An 18,207-nucleotide genomic window follows, 5' to 3' on the forward strand; every position below is an offset into this window, starting at 1 on the left:
GGATATCAGATGGCAGCAGCTTTAAATATGAGGAGAATGGATAAAGGTCACTGCATTTTTTTCTTTTCTTTTGGGTACTGGACAAATTAGCAATTTATTAGCAATGAATTGGCAATTTTATTTTTTTTTTTTTTACCAAAAGTTACAGGTAGAACAGCTTACAATTCAAAGTGGGAAGGAATAAAAGGGTCATATTCACAGTACACTGGCAGCAGATGAGCCAGAATAATATTCTGGCTCAGATCATCAGAAAATGATCTCCGAGAGAGAAAAAGAAATGAAATCTTAACTGAAATTGAAGAGGAATTGTGTCCTGTAAAACTGAGTGTGCCATTCTCTGTAAATTTACAAGGGCAATTAGAGAAAAAAAAGTAATGCTTTCTGTTTCCTTTATAAACAAATTATATAATGTAAACTGTGTATAATCATGGTGCATCTTCTGACTATGTGTGTGTCTGTATTTTGTGTCTCTCAGGTCAGGACGAGGACGGGCAGAAGGTTTTGGTGCTCAGTTACCCCCAGTATTGCCGCTACCGCTCCGTTTTGGCGAGGCTCCGGGAGCAGCCATCTTCTCTGTTCATAGACCACACGGTGTTGGCGCTGGGCGGCATCGCCGCGCTGGGCGGGAGCACAAGGATCCTGTACTGCCGCGACACCTTCGAACACCCCGCCTTGCTGCAGAACGAGAGCATCTGCGATGAGTTTGGTGAGTGTGGTAGCTGAGAGATTTAATTGTAGCCTTTAGGTGAATTATCGTACTAACTCATCTGAAATGCCAACAGCCAGCTCATCTGAAATGCCAACTTTCAATTATGTCATTGTGGTTACCCTGACCTTTAGTTCAGTTCTGCTTTTAGTGGAAAATGGGCAGTGGCTACACGGTTTTTGAGGAATAGTTTTTCAATTCCATTGTGTGAAATTCCAGAAAATGGACTAGTTAATCCTAAAGTTATATATATATATATTTTTTTTTTTGTGATGGCTGCCTATGAAACCATCAGAAGGCAAAGAAAAGAGGAGCTACTGTGTCATCATGGAAGTGCTATGATTATACACACATCTGTTTACAGTTGTTGACTGACTAAGAAAAAAAAAGGTTGTGTAAAATCTCTTTGGACTCCGGAGCGAGTTTCTTAAAATTGACTGAAGTGACGTCATTTCAGCAGCTGTTGTTGGTTCTGAAGGCCACAATTTTGAAACTGAGATCAGACCAGTGTAGCCTCATTCCTGTCTATGTTTAAGACGAGTCTCTGGTTCTTCTTTAAGAGGTCTAATTTAGAGGCTATCTGTGATTTTTCCCTCAGTCAAAGACCCCCTTAAAGACGAGGACCCCCCTCATTTGTTTCCATGGAATAACTTCACTTTCACTTTGCTTTTTGTTAGTAAACATAAAATAGTGGGCTTTTTTATGTTATAAAATTTGGATTGCTTAATCTGGAAACTATTTCTTAATTCCACAAAGTAATATTCAGTCCAATTCATTTTTATAAAAATAAATAAACAGCATTTCAAGCTCTCATTTGGTTTGGGTTTGAAGAAAATGAGTATTGAACATTTTCTTCTCTGTAAAATATTTTTTTATAAAACAATATTCAGGTTGTCTTGTTTATACTATAGCCACTCTGTTTGCCCATTATGACTCATTACATGCACAAGCATGCTTTCGATCTATGCTGTTTTATAGAGACATTTATTACAATGCCACTGATTGTTAATATGCCTTCAAGATGTTTTTGGTTTAGTCTGAGTTTGTGTCGTCATCAAAGCGGTCTTACTGTTAATGAACACAAGTGACCGCCATTCAAACACCCTGGCGCGTCACACCTACAGTATGAAAAACATTCTGTGGTTCCAGTGAGGAATTTTGAAGTGCTGGAACTTGTCTCTTTGCCATTCGCTGTGCTTTCCCAGCCGCTCGTGAAGCCACACATTTTATTAACCTCGGGCTGGGCTAAGACAAAGGGATAATGTGATTCATTTTTCTTTATATTTCCTCTGTTCGGCAGCACAGTGGAGCTCATCGGGCCCGTGTGCAGCGTCAATTTGACATTCAGAGTAACGGCTCCTCTGGTCAGAAGTCATTGTTTTTCTTTTCCTGTAAATTTACCAGTAGGTAATTGCATTTTAAGAGAGCGGCAAAGGTGAGACCAGAAGGGAAAATGGTTTTAGGCATAGGAAAATAAGTTATGAATAGTAACGCTAACATCCTGTGGCTGCTGTTGCTCATTCACTTGGCTCAATAAAGCCATTCCTGTGTGAGCCACATTTAAGCTAAAGGTTTATTTTCAGAGCCTGAGGGAGTTCTACTTTTTTCTTCTTTGGACTAAGGCAACCAGATTTCTAATGTTATTCACATGAAGGTTTACTATGTTTTTCTGCTTGAATTGCTTCTAGGAGCCTTGTTTGTGATTTGTTTCAAAACAGCAGAGCTAAGTAGTTTCCATCATTCTGCCAAGTGAACCAAGGCCTCATGGGTGCTTTGCTGTTGGGCACAGACACATACAGTAGATGAATGTCTGCACATATGCATAAAAGAAACATACACAGGTGCTGAGCAACGTCCTCCTGCCATAGGCGCCACATGAAAGAGCAGCTATAAATGCCACATTAAATCCACCTTTATTAGGATAAATACCAGCACTGTGGACACATAAGAAGTGTTACTAGACATTTGTGAAATATTAAAAAGTCCAAAACTTGATCTAGGGAACAGTTTTAGGACTCCTCCTGTGCTTCCCTCCATGCTAATTCTGACCTTTCAGATTCAGCCAAATGTGCTGTGGCAGCTCTAATAACTGTCCATCTTGTCTAGGCTAATTCATGAAAGTGTGTCACGCTACCTCGGGGGGTAGAGAAGACAAAAAGGGATCAGGGGAAAAAAAAAAGAAAGAAAAGAAAAATGCTATTGCAGAGTGAGTGTTTTGTGAAATATAGAAAGTGTGAGAGTGGTAAAATCCAGTATTCTTGATTGTCTGGTTCTAGATTCTCCACTGCAGTATGTGTAAATATCATAATCACGCTCAGATTGATTTTTATAATCGACACTGTAAGGTTCTTTTCATCCGTGCAAATTTGTCAGCGTGATTTATTTGTTGTTTACTAAGGTGAGTAATAAAGCATTGTTGCCGCGGCTGCTCCCTGTTTACATAACAACAGATAGTTATTTGCTCTGACTTTTACTCGATGATGCAAGGTCGTTCCTGGTGTGACAGCGGCAGTTGTCGGTGCTTTATCTGACTTCCATCTACATTACTTTATGCACGTCACCACTGGCACCACAGCCTTTGAGCCAGCTTGAGCAAAACTGCAGTTGCGTCAGCTCCCAGATCTTTAGTTGTGTGTGATCCATATTCATGTTCAGCTTCGCCTGTCACCCCTGCAGCTGCTTTCCTCACGGAGAATGACACAGTTTTTGTTTATAATTATCATGCCTTCTCCGCCAGTGTGGATTGATTGTACCCATGCTACTTTGTGTCCTCAATTTAATTTCTTGCCAGGAGGAATGTAATATTTACAACAGCAAATAAAAGTTGTGTTGGAAGAGCCTCAAAAAAAAAACACACAAAAAATCTCTTTAACTATTGTGTGTACCCTGATGTGCTGAATTTAAACACAAGCCCAGAACATAGGAGGGTTTTATATACTCAGCTGTACAATATTAATATTGGCATTAGCGAGCCTGCTCTGCGATGAGGAAAAAAAAATCCAGAAATAGTTTGAGTGGGCCAGCCCTGTGCAGCTCTGAACGACAGATGACAAGGTTCAAGGTTTGTTATTAGCCGTCGCAGGGCTGTTGAGTGTTACTCACATTCATTTGGCAGGGATATAATATACTGTATATATACTACAGCAACAACATCAACATTTGTAACATTGACACAAGGACGCCGTATATGATGATATATTTAAAACACAGTGTGTGTGTGTGTGTGTGTGTTGCTTAGCTACAGAGCGTCTTCACAGCCACTCATTTGGGCGTCTGTAAGGGGAAAATATTATGACCAACATTTTTCTCCCCCTATTCCTCTAATTCTGAAGTTATGCTCCCAAACTACTGACCTTCCTCTCCCCTCCCCTCCCCTGCACCCTCCACCCCTTTCAGAAACCTAACACCCCTTGTGTGCACACTGCTTAAGTCAACAGTATTTTGAAAAGTTAGTGAGGCAATCATGTTTGAGGCAAAGCAGTTGAGAAAAAAACTTCCCCCACCCCCCTCCATGCTCTTTCTCATCTGTCCTATATTCTGTTTTTGGCACAGAAAGTGTTCAGTATACATCGTGCTCAGCTCAGTGTGCGTTGTTTGAAATATATTGTATACAGTATATAGTTTGATTTCTATTAAAAAAAGAAAAAAAAATCATTGGAATCCTTGTTTTGTAGTCCTCCAGGGTGCGTTGAGTGTGAAAAACGAAATTTATTGCTTCAATATATTAACATTATCCAGATGCAGGGATCGTAAACAGATTTTTTTTTTTACTGCTTGTTTTTGTACTGTGATGGTTCTAGTAGAACTGTGGTCATGCTTCCCGGCTATTTATGAGGGTGTTTCTGCGTTAGCTCGCATTTGTGTTTGACCAAATGAAAATAATTCCTGTTTGGTCATTCATTGGCTTTTCTATTTTCGCCCCTGAAACTGACATTAAAACAATATACTTTAGCAGAGACGACGGGGCGGAGAAAAGAAAAAGCAGCAAACATGCTCAAAAATACTACCCCCATACTTTGAGATAATATCTTACTTGATTGGGCTGGGTCACCGCAAGAACATACAGTATGATGTCATTGTTTCCACAACTTGAACCACTTTCTCGCTCGCTCTTTAAACATGAAATCAGATTAGATGAAATATGCACACACCAGTATCATCCCATGATGGCTGCGTCTGTTAATGTAATAGGCAAATTGCTTGCTAAGCTCATGTTTTCCCATCTCCTCCGCAGATTTGTGTTAACCACCAGCCCATGAATTTTTCATCATCCATATGTCATGGTATACAAAGGCCACGGAAAAAGGAATTTAGAGGAGGAAAAGAGCACGCTGCTGTAGCTGTGTAGTCAGGTTTCATAATCAGGACGTGAACTGTGGGAGAACAAAGAAACCAAACATCTGGTTCACTGTCATGTTCATACCTATGTGTAAAATAATGCTTTTACAAGGAATGAAAGATACATATTTCGCCACTGCAGGCTTTTAAACACACATGCCAGGCTGTTTGAGCTCGCTGTGAGCAGGATGTGTGTTATTTATTGCTCTGCCTCGTGTTCATAGGCAGAATTAAATCCACGGTTCTGCTTTAAATAGCAGGGCTTTCTTTCACTGGCATTAGCAGATAACTTCCTGTTTACAATTATGTCATCAGAAACCTCTCAGTATTGTGTTGCCCTGTTGTGCCTGTTTGTTTTTAGCAAACAGAGCAAAGAGATAGATCGGCATCTGCTTGTAGGTGAAAAGTTTTTCAGCTTGTTTATTTTCAGTGGGAAGGTTTTCATTGAGGAAATGGCGAATAAGTTAATTTATTTCAGTTCATTTATAGTCACGTTTAAAGGTCCTGGGTGTAAAATGTGGGTGAAATTGAAGATAAAGTTGCTTGTATGAATTGTTGTTTTTCCATTACTCTAGAATGAGCCTTTTATATTCATATCAGGAACTGGGTCAGCTCTGTGCTTTTACAATAGCCCACAATTGACAAACTAAACATCTTTTTTTGTTGTTTTGATGCCAACTGAAGACTACATTATGTCCTCCACACACTTTGATGGGATAAACACTAAATTTACACACTAAACCTCTCTCGTTTCCCTCTGACAGTCCAGCTCTCTAAATGTAGATTAATGAGAGGGACATTTATAATAAAACAAAAAATGCTCACAGCAACAGGTTGAAAAGCAGTAGTGAGTAATTTTGTAATTTTCTTTGCCCCGGGTTTCATTTCTCAGGCGACATACAAGCCTGCTGACCCAGGGGCGGATGTGCCTGCATCCTGAGAGAAAGAAATCAGTTACTTCTGTTATGCAGAAGAAACTATTTCATCATCTGCACGTCTTTGTGTTTAAAAGTGAGCCATATATCTTTAGAAATACAGTCTACATATTCTACATATGTACTAATGTATGCAATGTCATACATTAAATAAATATATATATATATATATGTATATATATATATATGTATATATATATGTGTATATATATATATATGTGTATATATATATATATATATGTTTATATATATATATGTATATATATATATATATATATATGTGTATATATATATATATATATATATGTTTATATATATATATATGTATATATATATATGTTTATATATATATATGTATATATATATATATATATATATGTATATATATATATATGTATATATGAAGAGAGAGATAGAGAGAGAGAGAACATTTATTTTATTACACTACAAATACTTTGATTATAATCATGTTCCAAAAGTGTCTCGATTGATTTAATCGTGTGAATAATGCAGGTCATAGTTTTGTTTTACTTTTGTTTTCCCAGAAGAAGAAACCTCAGTGATTATCAGTGAGATAATCTAAAGTATGAGGATGCAGAGAATTCAGACTTGTTCTTTTCTCCGTGCCGTACGACGTGGAACTGCATAGCGATGTCGGTGTTCCGACACAGCAGAGTAACAAACAGAGTCGCATTGTCATCTGTGGTTTTCTGTTAATACAATGTAACCTGCAAACAAAGGTGAGCTTTGTTGGAATGTCCTTGAACACACCACCTGAGGCACTTTTCCGGCTGCTGTTTGCAAAGGAACCATAGATATTAATATTGACCAATAAAATGCCTGTTTTATTTCAGACAAAATAACAAAAGATGATTTCTTTTTATTCTAGTGCTCATTTGTAATCCCTCCAGTGCAACAAATGTTGTTATCGCATTTTATTGAGCTGTTGACGACACATAATTAACGCTGATGCTCATAATTAAATATGTATTGCACTGAAAAACAAAAAAGACAAAAAGATGTTTTAGACTTTTGTATGAATAGATTTTCTTTAATTGAACACCACAGGCTTATTACGTCCATATACTTGTCAAACCGTTGGTTAATGTAGATTAAACCGTATTTATATGATAAAGTACTTTAACTTTATAGCTGTGTAAGTGAGTCATATTTCCACAGAATCCCAGATGTGAGTTGTTATACAACCTCTGAATGTCCCTATAAAAAAATTACAGAACAGCATGTTGCAACCTGGAGTGAACACGTCTGACTCATCGTCAGTGTTAACTGTAGATGTTGTTTACAAAGTCTGTCTCTGCCAGCGCAGGCCGGTGTAGAAACAGCTCATGAATGCAGCCTTGTACGTAGATGCGTTAAATGTCAGACATCTTTCTCATGTCTGCAAGTCGGAGCACGTTTCGCCGGCTGTTGTTTCTGAAAGAGCTTTTGTAGCTTTAAGTGACGTCAAGCAAAAATCATTGTTGCACCACTGATTTATGACACTAACAAAGTGAGGATTAGAGCCTTAGAGAGACTTTGATTGATGTTTCCACTTTTGTTTTTTTGTCTTTTAGGCCAGATCATTTCTTTATTTTAAATATATATACATAATCTTCTTTACAATTTAGTTCTGGATTGGCTCCTAAGATACAATACAAAGAAGAAATAAATGAACACAAGGCAAAAATATCCATTGGCCTATTTTGTTATGGGAATGATTATTTATAATCACTATGGCTTAATGCGCTGCAGCTTTTCAAAATGATAAAGTCCCTGTGATTGAACTCATTGGCTAACTCAATCCCATCAAGTGTAACTAGAGCGTGATCTATTAGAATACATATGTTTTATTGATGTATGGGCCTCGTGTTTATCCTGGCATTCATTTATTTATAGGACGATGCTGTGATTTCTTTTTTTTCCTCCTCCAGTAATGAATAGGATAAGCCTTGAAGCCTATCCACTGTTCCCTTTCATCTCTCCCTCCCTCCCTCTCTGTTTCTCTCTCTCTCTTTCCAAAAGCCAAATTGAAATACTGTATATTTAAAGCACTGGTCCTGCTGGATTGTTGCTGCAGTCTGTCAGTATCAATGATGTGCAAGTGTTTGAAGTGTTGTGAAGCAAATCCTCCACATTATATAATTTTAACTGTGTTTTACATTTGGCTCTCTTGAAAACAAACGGGGTGTGTGTGTGTTTGTATGTGGGACAGTTCCTCTGCGTGCTCTTAACATTTGTTTGGAAAATGAGTTTTATTTTTTAATTTCCTCTGCTGGAACAATAGCCTCGCAAAAAAAAAGCCACTTGGCAACATTTTGTTACTACAGGCAAAAACTCAAGTGTCATGTTTGCAGATATTTACAACTTTTATTGTGTTGTAGCGTATTTGTTTTAATTTAGTGATGACAAGAGTGTTATTGCGGATTAAATACACAAAAATCAAAAATATTATCACCACATTGGACTCCAGCCAGCACCAATGAGACTTGTATTGTGTGTGTGTGTGTGTGTGAAATCGTTAAGCTCTCCAGGGTCAAAAGTCATAGCATTCCTCAGTGTGTGTGTCAGTCAGTGGATCTGGGTTAAGATTAAATCCAGCCGTCTCAAATGTGATGTGTGTTAATAAGTACTTAACAGGCGACGCTACCATCATGAGGCGATCACATGGGGTGGACAGAACAAAGAGAGAGAGAGGGAGAGAGGGATGGAATGAAAGAAGAAAACAAAAATTTAAAGGAATGGCTTTCTCCCTGTAATTACAGCTTATTTGGACTATAAATTAAGTTTGTGAAATTTCTCTTGTAAAACACATAACAGTGTGACTGCGTGCCATAATTTCCTATTTACTCGGCAAATGGAAAGCTTGAGTCGACACAGCCTTTATGAGTTTGCGCAGTGGTAAAGTACACACATTCACACCCCCGTCGAAACACACACCCCGATGAATCCGATGAGAATGATTTCATAATCCGCCGCAATAATAAACTTCTTTGAACAGTTTAATTGGCTCTTCCTGGAACAGCACGGCTTCGCTTCATTTGATCTGATGAAAGAGTAATGTTGCTTCTCCCCAGGGGGAGCATGCACAACGGCGCACAAATAATGAATTAAGAACACTACCCTTTTTTTTCTTCCAAACGACTGCCATAATAAAGCAGGAAAATTCATACTGCGCTCACATCAGTTTCTCCCTAAATTGCTTTCATGTTTACTTGCTTATGTATTTAATTTTCAGAGGCTGTTTTAAGTCAAATTAATCCTGATTCCTGGAAGCGTTATGGATTGAGGTCACTTAGTTGGAAATTGGTTGTCATCTGAAAGAGCCATTGTCGTTAGAAACACTGGAAAAAGCTCCAGAAACATTCCTTGTGTGTTTTTATGAAAGAAATAAAACACTGGTTGGAAAAGTCCAAATGCCCTATAATGGTAAGTACTGAAATTTGGATTTGCAGGCATCCGATGAATCTGAAAGGGAAACTGTAGAAGGCTATGCAAAAAAGCAAAAAGGTACATGCAAAATTGAAACTGACAAAGTCCTGATGGTTTGGGAGAATGTCCTCTTTCCTCTGCTGAGGGATATTAACAATGACAGTCTGAATAGAGAGTCTGTGTACAGTCACAGGAATGAGCTCATTACTGGCAAATACATCATGTATAATGTGCACATATACTCACACGGCCAAACACATTCATCTTAATATTACTGTGGTGATAATATTCCATTTGCATATGTAAATCATAAGCTCCGAACATGCCTGGTCCTGAACGCCAGGAAATCAGTGTAAGACCAAAACCATAACCTCAACCAAAATTATCCTCACTTCTGCCCCTGAAAAAATCTCTTTCCCTAGTTTGGCTTGGCAGGAAATCCTTTACACACACACACAGACTCACAGACACATTCTGACAGCATTCATGGCTTAAAGAAGCCAAAAAATAAAGATTTTCACAATTTTTCTAAGTGTGAGATAAAAATATGGAAGTATTTTTAATGTCCTGGTAAACACACACTTGCTGGGATGTGAGCTTGTCTCCATGGCAACACCAGTCAGAGCGTGCCCAGCCTCGCGTTTTGACAGGTGCTGCTGATGATGATTGATAATTACTACCTGACTTGTTGTCCTCGTCTCCACAAACATATGGCAGGCGCTGGCCTCCGCCATATATCTGACAAAATGTTCCCTTTTCTGATAATAGCTTTTTAATGTTGCGTTTTGTTGTGCATGGATAGCTACCATACACCACACCCCCCACCCCCACCCCCCATCCCACCCTTCCACGCACACAGGCCCCCCTCCCACACTTTTGTAATTACATTTACTGCTGCTCACATAGTTATTACAGAAAGGGAAGAGAAATAGACAGGAGACACTAAAGGCGTGGGAGAAAGTCAAAAGGAGGCGGGCGAATTGATTTCACTTTATATGGATGTGTTTCTCTCAGTGCTGCTGGATTTAATATTTTATGAATTGCCAGGATTAACACAAAGACGCCGAATCTTCCACTGTTGTCACGCATTAGAATATAAACACCAGATAATAGCTGGAGCAGTGGGCTGTCTAATAAAATAGCAAGCTGAGACTCTTTATTCCATATGCATGTGCACGGTATTTTTGTTATGCAGTGGTAAAAAAAGAGCTCACTTTTAGATGCAGTTTGCAGCAATCTTGCTATATTCACATAGGGTATAAAAGAGGACATCAATCTATAAACATGATTTATCTACTCCACACTATCTAGCAGGGCATTAGCACGGACTCTCTCTCTCTCTCTCTCTCTCTCTCTCTCTCTCTCTCTCTCTCTCTCTCTCTCTCTCCCTCTCTCTCCTAGATCTTATTACCTGACTGTATGCAAAACTGAATTACACCTGCAACTCACTATAAACGAGATAATCGTCCCAGTATTTCTTAATTATAATAAAATGCAGGTTTACTGGTACATTTTTATTTATGTTGCTTATTTTTTATTTCACCTTGCTCATTTATCCAGTTTATTAGCCCCGATAAGCACTTCCAGACACAGCAGCATTATCAGCACAACTCTCTCACTCATTACGTCCTGGATTCTGGAGGATAAATGAGGCTAACAAATTAACTTTTTCGCCATGAGTACCCACATTTTACGTGTACAGCTCCCGTAGTGCGGGGACAACTAGTTCTATGCATCTATATCCTATTGGTTCATATAATGTGCGGCGCACCTGCAGCTTGCAAATGTGCAGCACTCCATGGAAACTGAAGTCATGGCTAATACTGTGCGATTGAGGTCTGCCACAGGCTACAGCAACAGACAGACTCTGTGAAGGAGATAATGATGCATGCACACACACACACACACACACACACACACACACACACACACACACACACACACACACACACACACACACACACACACACACACACACACACACACACAGCTGTCTGTCAGTCAGCTGAGGGGAGTCATATTTGAGGAAAATAAAACTGACTGTAGACGATATAATGCAGTATGTCTAAATATTACAAAGACGGGTTCAGGAAATGGAGTGTTAGAGCTGTCACAACAAGGAGAGGGGATCTGGTGAGAGTCGGCCCCAGACCAGGGAGTCTCACATGGATCCATGTCTTTACACTGTGATACATCAGCACTAACATGGTCTACATAGGTGTCTATTAGAGAGGAGATGTGAGTGGTATAATGCAATTTAAAAATATGTAATTTTTCTACTTAATAGTGGCAACTAAATAGGTTTATTTTGTTCAGGAGGTTTTGACTCCACCCCATAATAATGGAGGTACATGGAAATTAGTGGCACTCAAAGCTCAAATAACTTCCCAGAAACAGTGTCCATTTCCCCTCTGTACATTCCACGGACAAAAAAAAGTGGGTTCAGTCAGTATTGTTTTCTTATTCAAACATGTATTACATTTAAGGGATTGTCAGTGTTATTGCATTTTGTTCTTTTCCCAGTGCTTTGGTTTGGTTTTTCTCAGAACCACAACTTTACTGTTTCATTCCAGGCTCACTGGTTTTAGACCTGTTTCCAGATACAGCAAACAGCTGTTTTCAGGAAGAAAAAAAAAAGCTCTGATAAACCCACTGACCAGAAGCAAACAACAGACACACAGTTAGCAGCAACCTGATAAACATAGTGGAGCGTTTAGCAGTTAAATGCGAGGTATTTCCCCAGCGGTTAGTGGAGACCAAGGCAAAGAGATTGAAGGGTACTGAGTAAATGGGTTTGAACCTTTTCTTAATTAAAAAACAACAACAATGCATTAATGGATGTATTTATTGTATTTAAAAAGCAAACAAAAATACATGTTGTTTGTTCGTAATGTGAGTTGACCTGACCTAAAAGAGAGGCTGAAGCCTGTGTAAATCAAGGTGTTGTTTGACTAGAAATAAAGATCTGTTTAGAAGAAGGTGTTGAGGACCTGTGGATGAGTCATCTGCACCTCGGGGAGACTGTTGTCAGAGCTCTACTGCTAACAAGCCGGACTAATCCCTGCCTTTTACTCAGGCTCATGCTCTAATAGCCTCGTATTACAGTGATTTTCCGTGTGACAGTGTAGTGAAGACGAGAGTTTGCGATACAGGAACTGTCTTCAAACACTAACACTGTTCAGAGACTGAACACGCTGCCTTCTCGCTGCCTGTCTGATTCTCTTCTCTCCCCTCCATCTTATTTGTGCTTGTTTATTTTGGAGGACAAGGTGATTGTTGACGTTAAAGGCCTGGCAAAACCTGCATGTGTTGTTGTAATAACAGCAGTATCCTTTGTCATGAGGAGTAATTGCATTTCTCATTAAATCCAGACAATCTGTCATGCACAAATGTATAATAATAATAAAAAAAAAACCTTCTCATGTGAGAAAACAAGTACAGTGATGATGAAAAGAATGTCTGATGTGACATTCCCTCTGGGTTGTTTTGATAGAAATTACTGGATCTTTACTTAAAGCTGTAAAAATGTTTTACAGTTGAACAATGATGATCTCTTTACGTATAATTATGATAAATTAATTAACACTTGTATCACATGCATCAGCCTACGGAGGCTTTGATTATTAACACAACAACAACAAAAAACACTGTACTCTGTCCACCTACACACTCTGTCTCACTCCGTGGGCACATTGTGTGATTTTTGACGATTGCAGTGATAAAGATGCTTGAAGTCTCACTGTCCTTTTTTCTTTTTTCTCTTTTTTTTGGTACGGTCAGTATGTCTCAAATTGACTCTGTGCGGAAACGTGCCTGGAGCGCAGGAACAGAGGAATAGCTCTGCTGTCAGATGTGACAAAGTGAGAATTATGAGCACATCAAAAATGCCTGCATATGACTACATGAACTGCAGCGGTGGCTACAGTCAGCAACAAAATGATAGAGGAGGGAGTGCCTAATGCAGGCTGCTTTACATATGGAAAATCAACAGTCAAGGTTTGGTTTCAGACACTGAGGCGAAACAGTGTAGGCTGTGGCTGTTTTACCGCAGGCAAAAAAAAAATGCAATAATTTTCCATATATTCATAAACAGCAATAAGAGCAAAGGTCTGTGACTTTAACACAGCTGAACAAAGAATCACAAATGTGGCATCACTGACTGGCAATGCAAAATCTTTCAAATCTAATGGTAAATATAAATTAAAATATGTACAGTATGTGTCTTATTCACCTTCATTATTCAGCTAATTTGACTCCAAAAGGCAAATCAGAGTGAAAAACATGCAGATCTCTTCTCTGTGTCGCACTCAAAGTAAACACCACAATGCACTCCCTAAACCAGCTTTTCTTTCCAACCGCCTTAGAATATTAAGTGAAAACTAAAGCCGATGTAAAATTAAAGGTTACTTGAAAATCCTTATCCTGCTCCCACAGCCCTGATAACTGCTGTGGAGTTGCTTTGACTGCAAACAAATCCCATTTACAATACATCCACGTCAGAACAGCTTCCCTTTTATAAAGAAACTGATATGCCCTCACGTACGTTTGAATGGCAAATGTCCCTCTTATTAAAACTTGTATAACTTGCTGTTCATGTGCTCAATTACTGGATATTCCATTAGGTATCTTGTTTTCTTGAGGTTGATCTAAAAAACAAGCTGACAACATGGCATTTTCGTTATAAGAGATTTAGAATAAATCGTGCGTCTTGATTTTCGAGATAACTGTGGTCAGAAACACGCAGCCCTTGAGCAAAAAATACTTGCAATGTCTCCAACCTCTGAGATCTCTGATGTTCACAGTGACGTCGCAGTGTCGCCTGTCACTGCTGGCAGAGGACTCACTCATCACTTCCTTTTTATGTATATATTCTCCCCAGTGCTGTTGCCTTGCTGCTCCAGAGCCTCTCTTGTCACATCCCTGTGTCTCTGGTGGAGTTAAAATGTTCCACCAAAGTGTAATATCACTTCACTGATCACATGTTTAATGCTTGGCAGCTCCGCGGATTTAAGTCTGTCTCAAGAGTTGCATTAGAGGGCGTTTTGTCTTGCGATCGGTGATGTTTTATTCATTATTTGTTCGGTTTTGTTTAATTCTCTCTTTTAATGCAGTCTGACAGGTGCTATATTTGTTTTGTGTGAGTCATATTTTGGATCTCATGAATCATAATTTATTTAATTCCGTTTCATGCAGTGTGAGTTAAGTTTGGCTTACAAAGTTGAGCTTCTCTCCTCCATCTAGCAGCTCCCTCTCCATCACAGAATATTGCACCATTATGGGGCCGTTTTCACTTGCATAAAAATGCATCTGCTCTGCGTGTGACTAGGAATACTGTCTGTTGTGGTGTTTTATGTTTAATGACTTGCTGTAAATTTCCAACGCACCACTGTAACCCGGTCTGTTATACTTGACTGACCTCCTTTGTGTGCGCGTGGGCGTATTCACAGGTACAGTTTCATACACAGATTCAACCCGGAGGAGGATTTCATCTCACCTGCGCAGATTCAAACAGTCACTGTGGTCATGAGCACTGGCATGATGTTTTTTTTTCTCATTTTGGGTTGGTTAAAACAATCCTCTGCCCCCTCACCATGTTACTCACCAAGGAGTGAGTTAAAATTGACTGAGCGGAGAACTCACATTGATTATTAGAACTGAGCTGGAGTGTAACCGTGCTTGTCAGTGTCTCTGTGCTGCATATTTGCATCTGCTTTGTGATTTAATGTGCATTGACGGGATGTTTTATCACATTATTATAATTTCTTTTTTTTACATCTCACTGTATGCTGCACTGTTGGGCTTGTCACGTTTACTTACAGGTAATACATGCACAACAGCGACTTACTGAGAACAGTGCAGGGGTGTGTGTGTGCGCCACATTTTCCAAAAGTATGGATATCAGTCGCTCTGCATTAGAGCTGCAACTAACAATTATTTTCATAATCAATTAATCTGTAGATTATTTTCTCAATCAATCGAGTAATCTCTTGGTCCATAAAATGTCAGAAAACGTTAAAAAATGTTGATCAGTGTTTCTCAAACCTGGAAATGATGATGTGTCTTGTTTTGTCCACAAACCAAAATGATTAATTTTTTAATGATGAACCAAAAATATTCACATTTAAAAAGCAAAAAACAATCATAAATCTTGTTTTAAGAATGAAGAAAGCTTCAAATCGATTAATCTATTATCAAAATAGTTGACAATAAATTTGTTAATTAAATTAATATTAGTTAAGCGATTAATCAAGTAATTGTTTCAGCTCTGCTGCTCTTACACCTGGTTTCACACTCTGTTCATGCACAAACACATCCACAAAGTTAATTATCCCACTGTTTGTTTAATTTTTCTAAATATTGAACCTCTTTTGTTAATTTTCACGTCAGCAACAGGTGAAGATTGAAAGATGCTTTAAAGCAGCAGCCAAGAAAAGTATTACAATAATTACAAGGTTACAATAACAGACTGTTAAAAACAGAGAAAGATAGTGTTAGTCATAGCTGAAGCTTCCTCTTTGCTTTCAACCATCTATATTTTAACTGCAGTCGGTGGTCGAGGCGTTTTTCAGAAGGGTAGTGAGGCTTTTTAGGCTCGGCAACCTGATCAACTTGCTGCTCTGTGCTCACTCTCCTGGCATCAGATGTTTGTCGAAGTGCTTGGAGCTGCGTTATTGGATGGGTGGAGCAACAGAACAAAGCACCAAAACATAAACACAGTTTGCGGCCTGGAAGGAACATTCATTTTATGATAATGTGGCTGCACCATTGTCAGTGAAGCCAGTTTTTCAATTTACCATTTTGACACATCATGGCCATTCTGTGTCTCATCACCTTTAACATATTTTAATTACTTTATCTTTACATATTCATCATTTCTAATTGAGAAGTAATTTGTTTACACAAGAGGTGAACTATTACACATTAAACTGTACTTTGTCATAGTCTGTTCTGCCCTGAGGGACATACTGTGCTACTGCTGCTTTGAATTTCAACATGAATATTACCTTTGACTGCGAGCTACGCTGATAATTGCTGAGTAGGTGTCAGGTCTTTGGTGGATTCCCAACCAACTGAGACATATAAAATATGTCAAAACATGTTGATCACCCACCACGGCTTGTTCTAGTCATGCCTCACTCCTCCTCCTCCTCCTTCACCTTCATGTTTGAACTTGGACCTCATTACAGTGAGAGGAAGTTGGAGTTAAACTGTAGAAATAAGTGTTTGCGTAAAGACTTGAGTGGGAGGTTTGTGTTAATCTAAATGCTGATAATGGATAATAATCAGTCACTGTTCGTTAGGGGGAAGTGAAAATTCAGAGCTGTAATTATTTCACAAGTGATGAGTGAAGAAAGTTTGTCACATCTTTAAAGAGTAAAGCACTTGACCTGACAAAATGTTACTTATGATCAGTTAGTGGTTGAGCTCAGCTGATGTGTGACTAGTTTGGATGTGACATACAAAGATATTACATGGTAGTATTTGCAAAGTACTCTGGCTTCTACTATGTGGGTTAGTCCATGACCATGTTTTCAACTAACAATTAATGTGAACCTTAGGTGGTGCTCGAGGGAACATCAATAAAATACAGCATGAGCATGACGATCTGGCTGTTCTCTCTTTTCGTTCCAACATTCCAAATATACAAATACGCAGTCTGTAGTTGTGACATATTATTTTGGTCGTAAGTGTTTTTCCAAACTGCAAAATGAAAGGATGAGTTGGCTGCTAATCTACCAAAACACATCAAAGTAGCGTTTGTATCCCTGTGCTTTTAATTAGCTTATTTATTTTGTCAGTCAAATAAAAAGACAATGTGCACAACTAGAGCGAACATGTCTGCCTGCTTTTGAAGGGATTTTTAAACTGTCGTCCCTGTAAAGAGACAGTCATTAAATGAACACGTGTAGACACAGAGGGTTGTTTTTTTTCTCAGTCGGTTCTGTTCGTGTTATCAGCTGAGGCATCCATCAGTTGAATTCTCCAGTCGGCTTGATATGTCTCTCCATTCCCAGCAGCCTCTCAATCAATCAGTCCGTTTTTGTTGTGCTTCCCTGTGGCTCTACTCTGTTGATGCATACGACTGTCACAAGCCTTCCTGGGCTGTCTCTAATGACTTTTTCATTATCATTGACATCAACTGAAAGCCAATGAAACCGAGGTGTTAGGGTTATATTTAACTGAATCTGAGGGGATAGGAATTATTAGCCATGGCCGTGTTGTAAAGCTGCTGAGAGCTGAGTGTGACGTCACGGAACACTGAAGAATCTGATACAAATTAGATGGAGCCTGGCTCTCGTGGTTGCTGTGTTGTCTGAAGAAAAACGCCGCCATCCTATGATTTCCGTCAACTACTGCAATTTATACACCACCTTCTACTTAATAGGACTATGAATCACATTATCCAGGTATGTTAGTCCGTCTAAGACTAGCTCGATTTTAGTCAGACTAATGTCATTAATAAAACTGAATTACTGTCTTAGTCTGACTAAAATAAGGCTTAAAGACATCCATGTAACTGACGCACTGACTGATATCTACTGATACCCTGTATTGTTTATTTTCCTCTAAATGGGAACATAATTTTCAAAATTGACATGATGCACTTTTGAAGACGACCTTAAACTAGCAAAACATGAGTTTTCCCCATAGAGTTCAGGTTCTTCTACAAGCAGTGGGGATTGCTATTCTTATATCCTGGTTGGTTCGAGGAGGAACCTTGAAGACATATGGTAATTTTTTATATACGGTGTGTGATGCAAATAGGGTTGCAAGAAAAGTGAGGCACTAAAATATTGC

General features: G+C 38.9%; 1 protein-coding gene across 1 annotated transcript in view; it reads left to right on the plus strand.

The window, feature by feature from the left end:
* arid5b (AT-rich interaction domain 5B) overlaps nt 1–18,207 on the plus strand; it is a gene marked incomplete at its 3' end in the record, with an annotated part of 69,702 nt that overhangs the window by 29,825 nt on the left and 21,670 nt on the right. The window contains exon 4 of the mRNA XM_083897839.1: nt 476–706. Within this exon, the coding sequence (XP_083753965.1) occupies nt 476–706 (231 nt within the window). The remainder of the gene's footprint in view (nt 1–475; nt 707–18,207) is intronic.

The sequence above is a fragment of the Microchirus variegatus genome, assembly GCF_963457635.1.
Source record: "Microchirus variegatus genome assembly, chromosome: 11".
NCBI lineage: Eukaryota > Metazoa > Chordata > Actinopteri > Pleuronectiformes > Soleidae > Microchirus > Microchirus variegatus.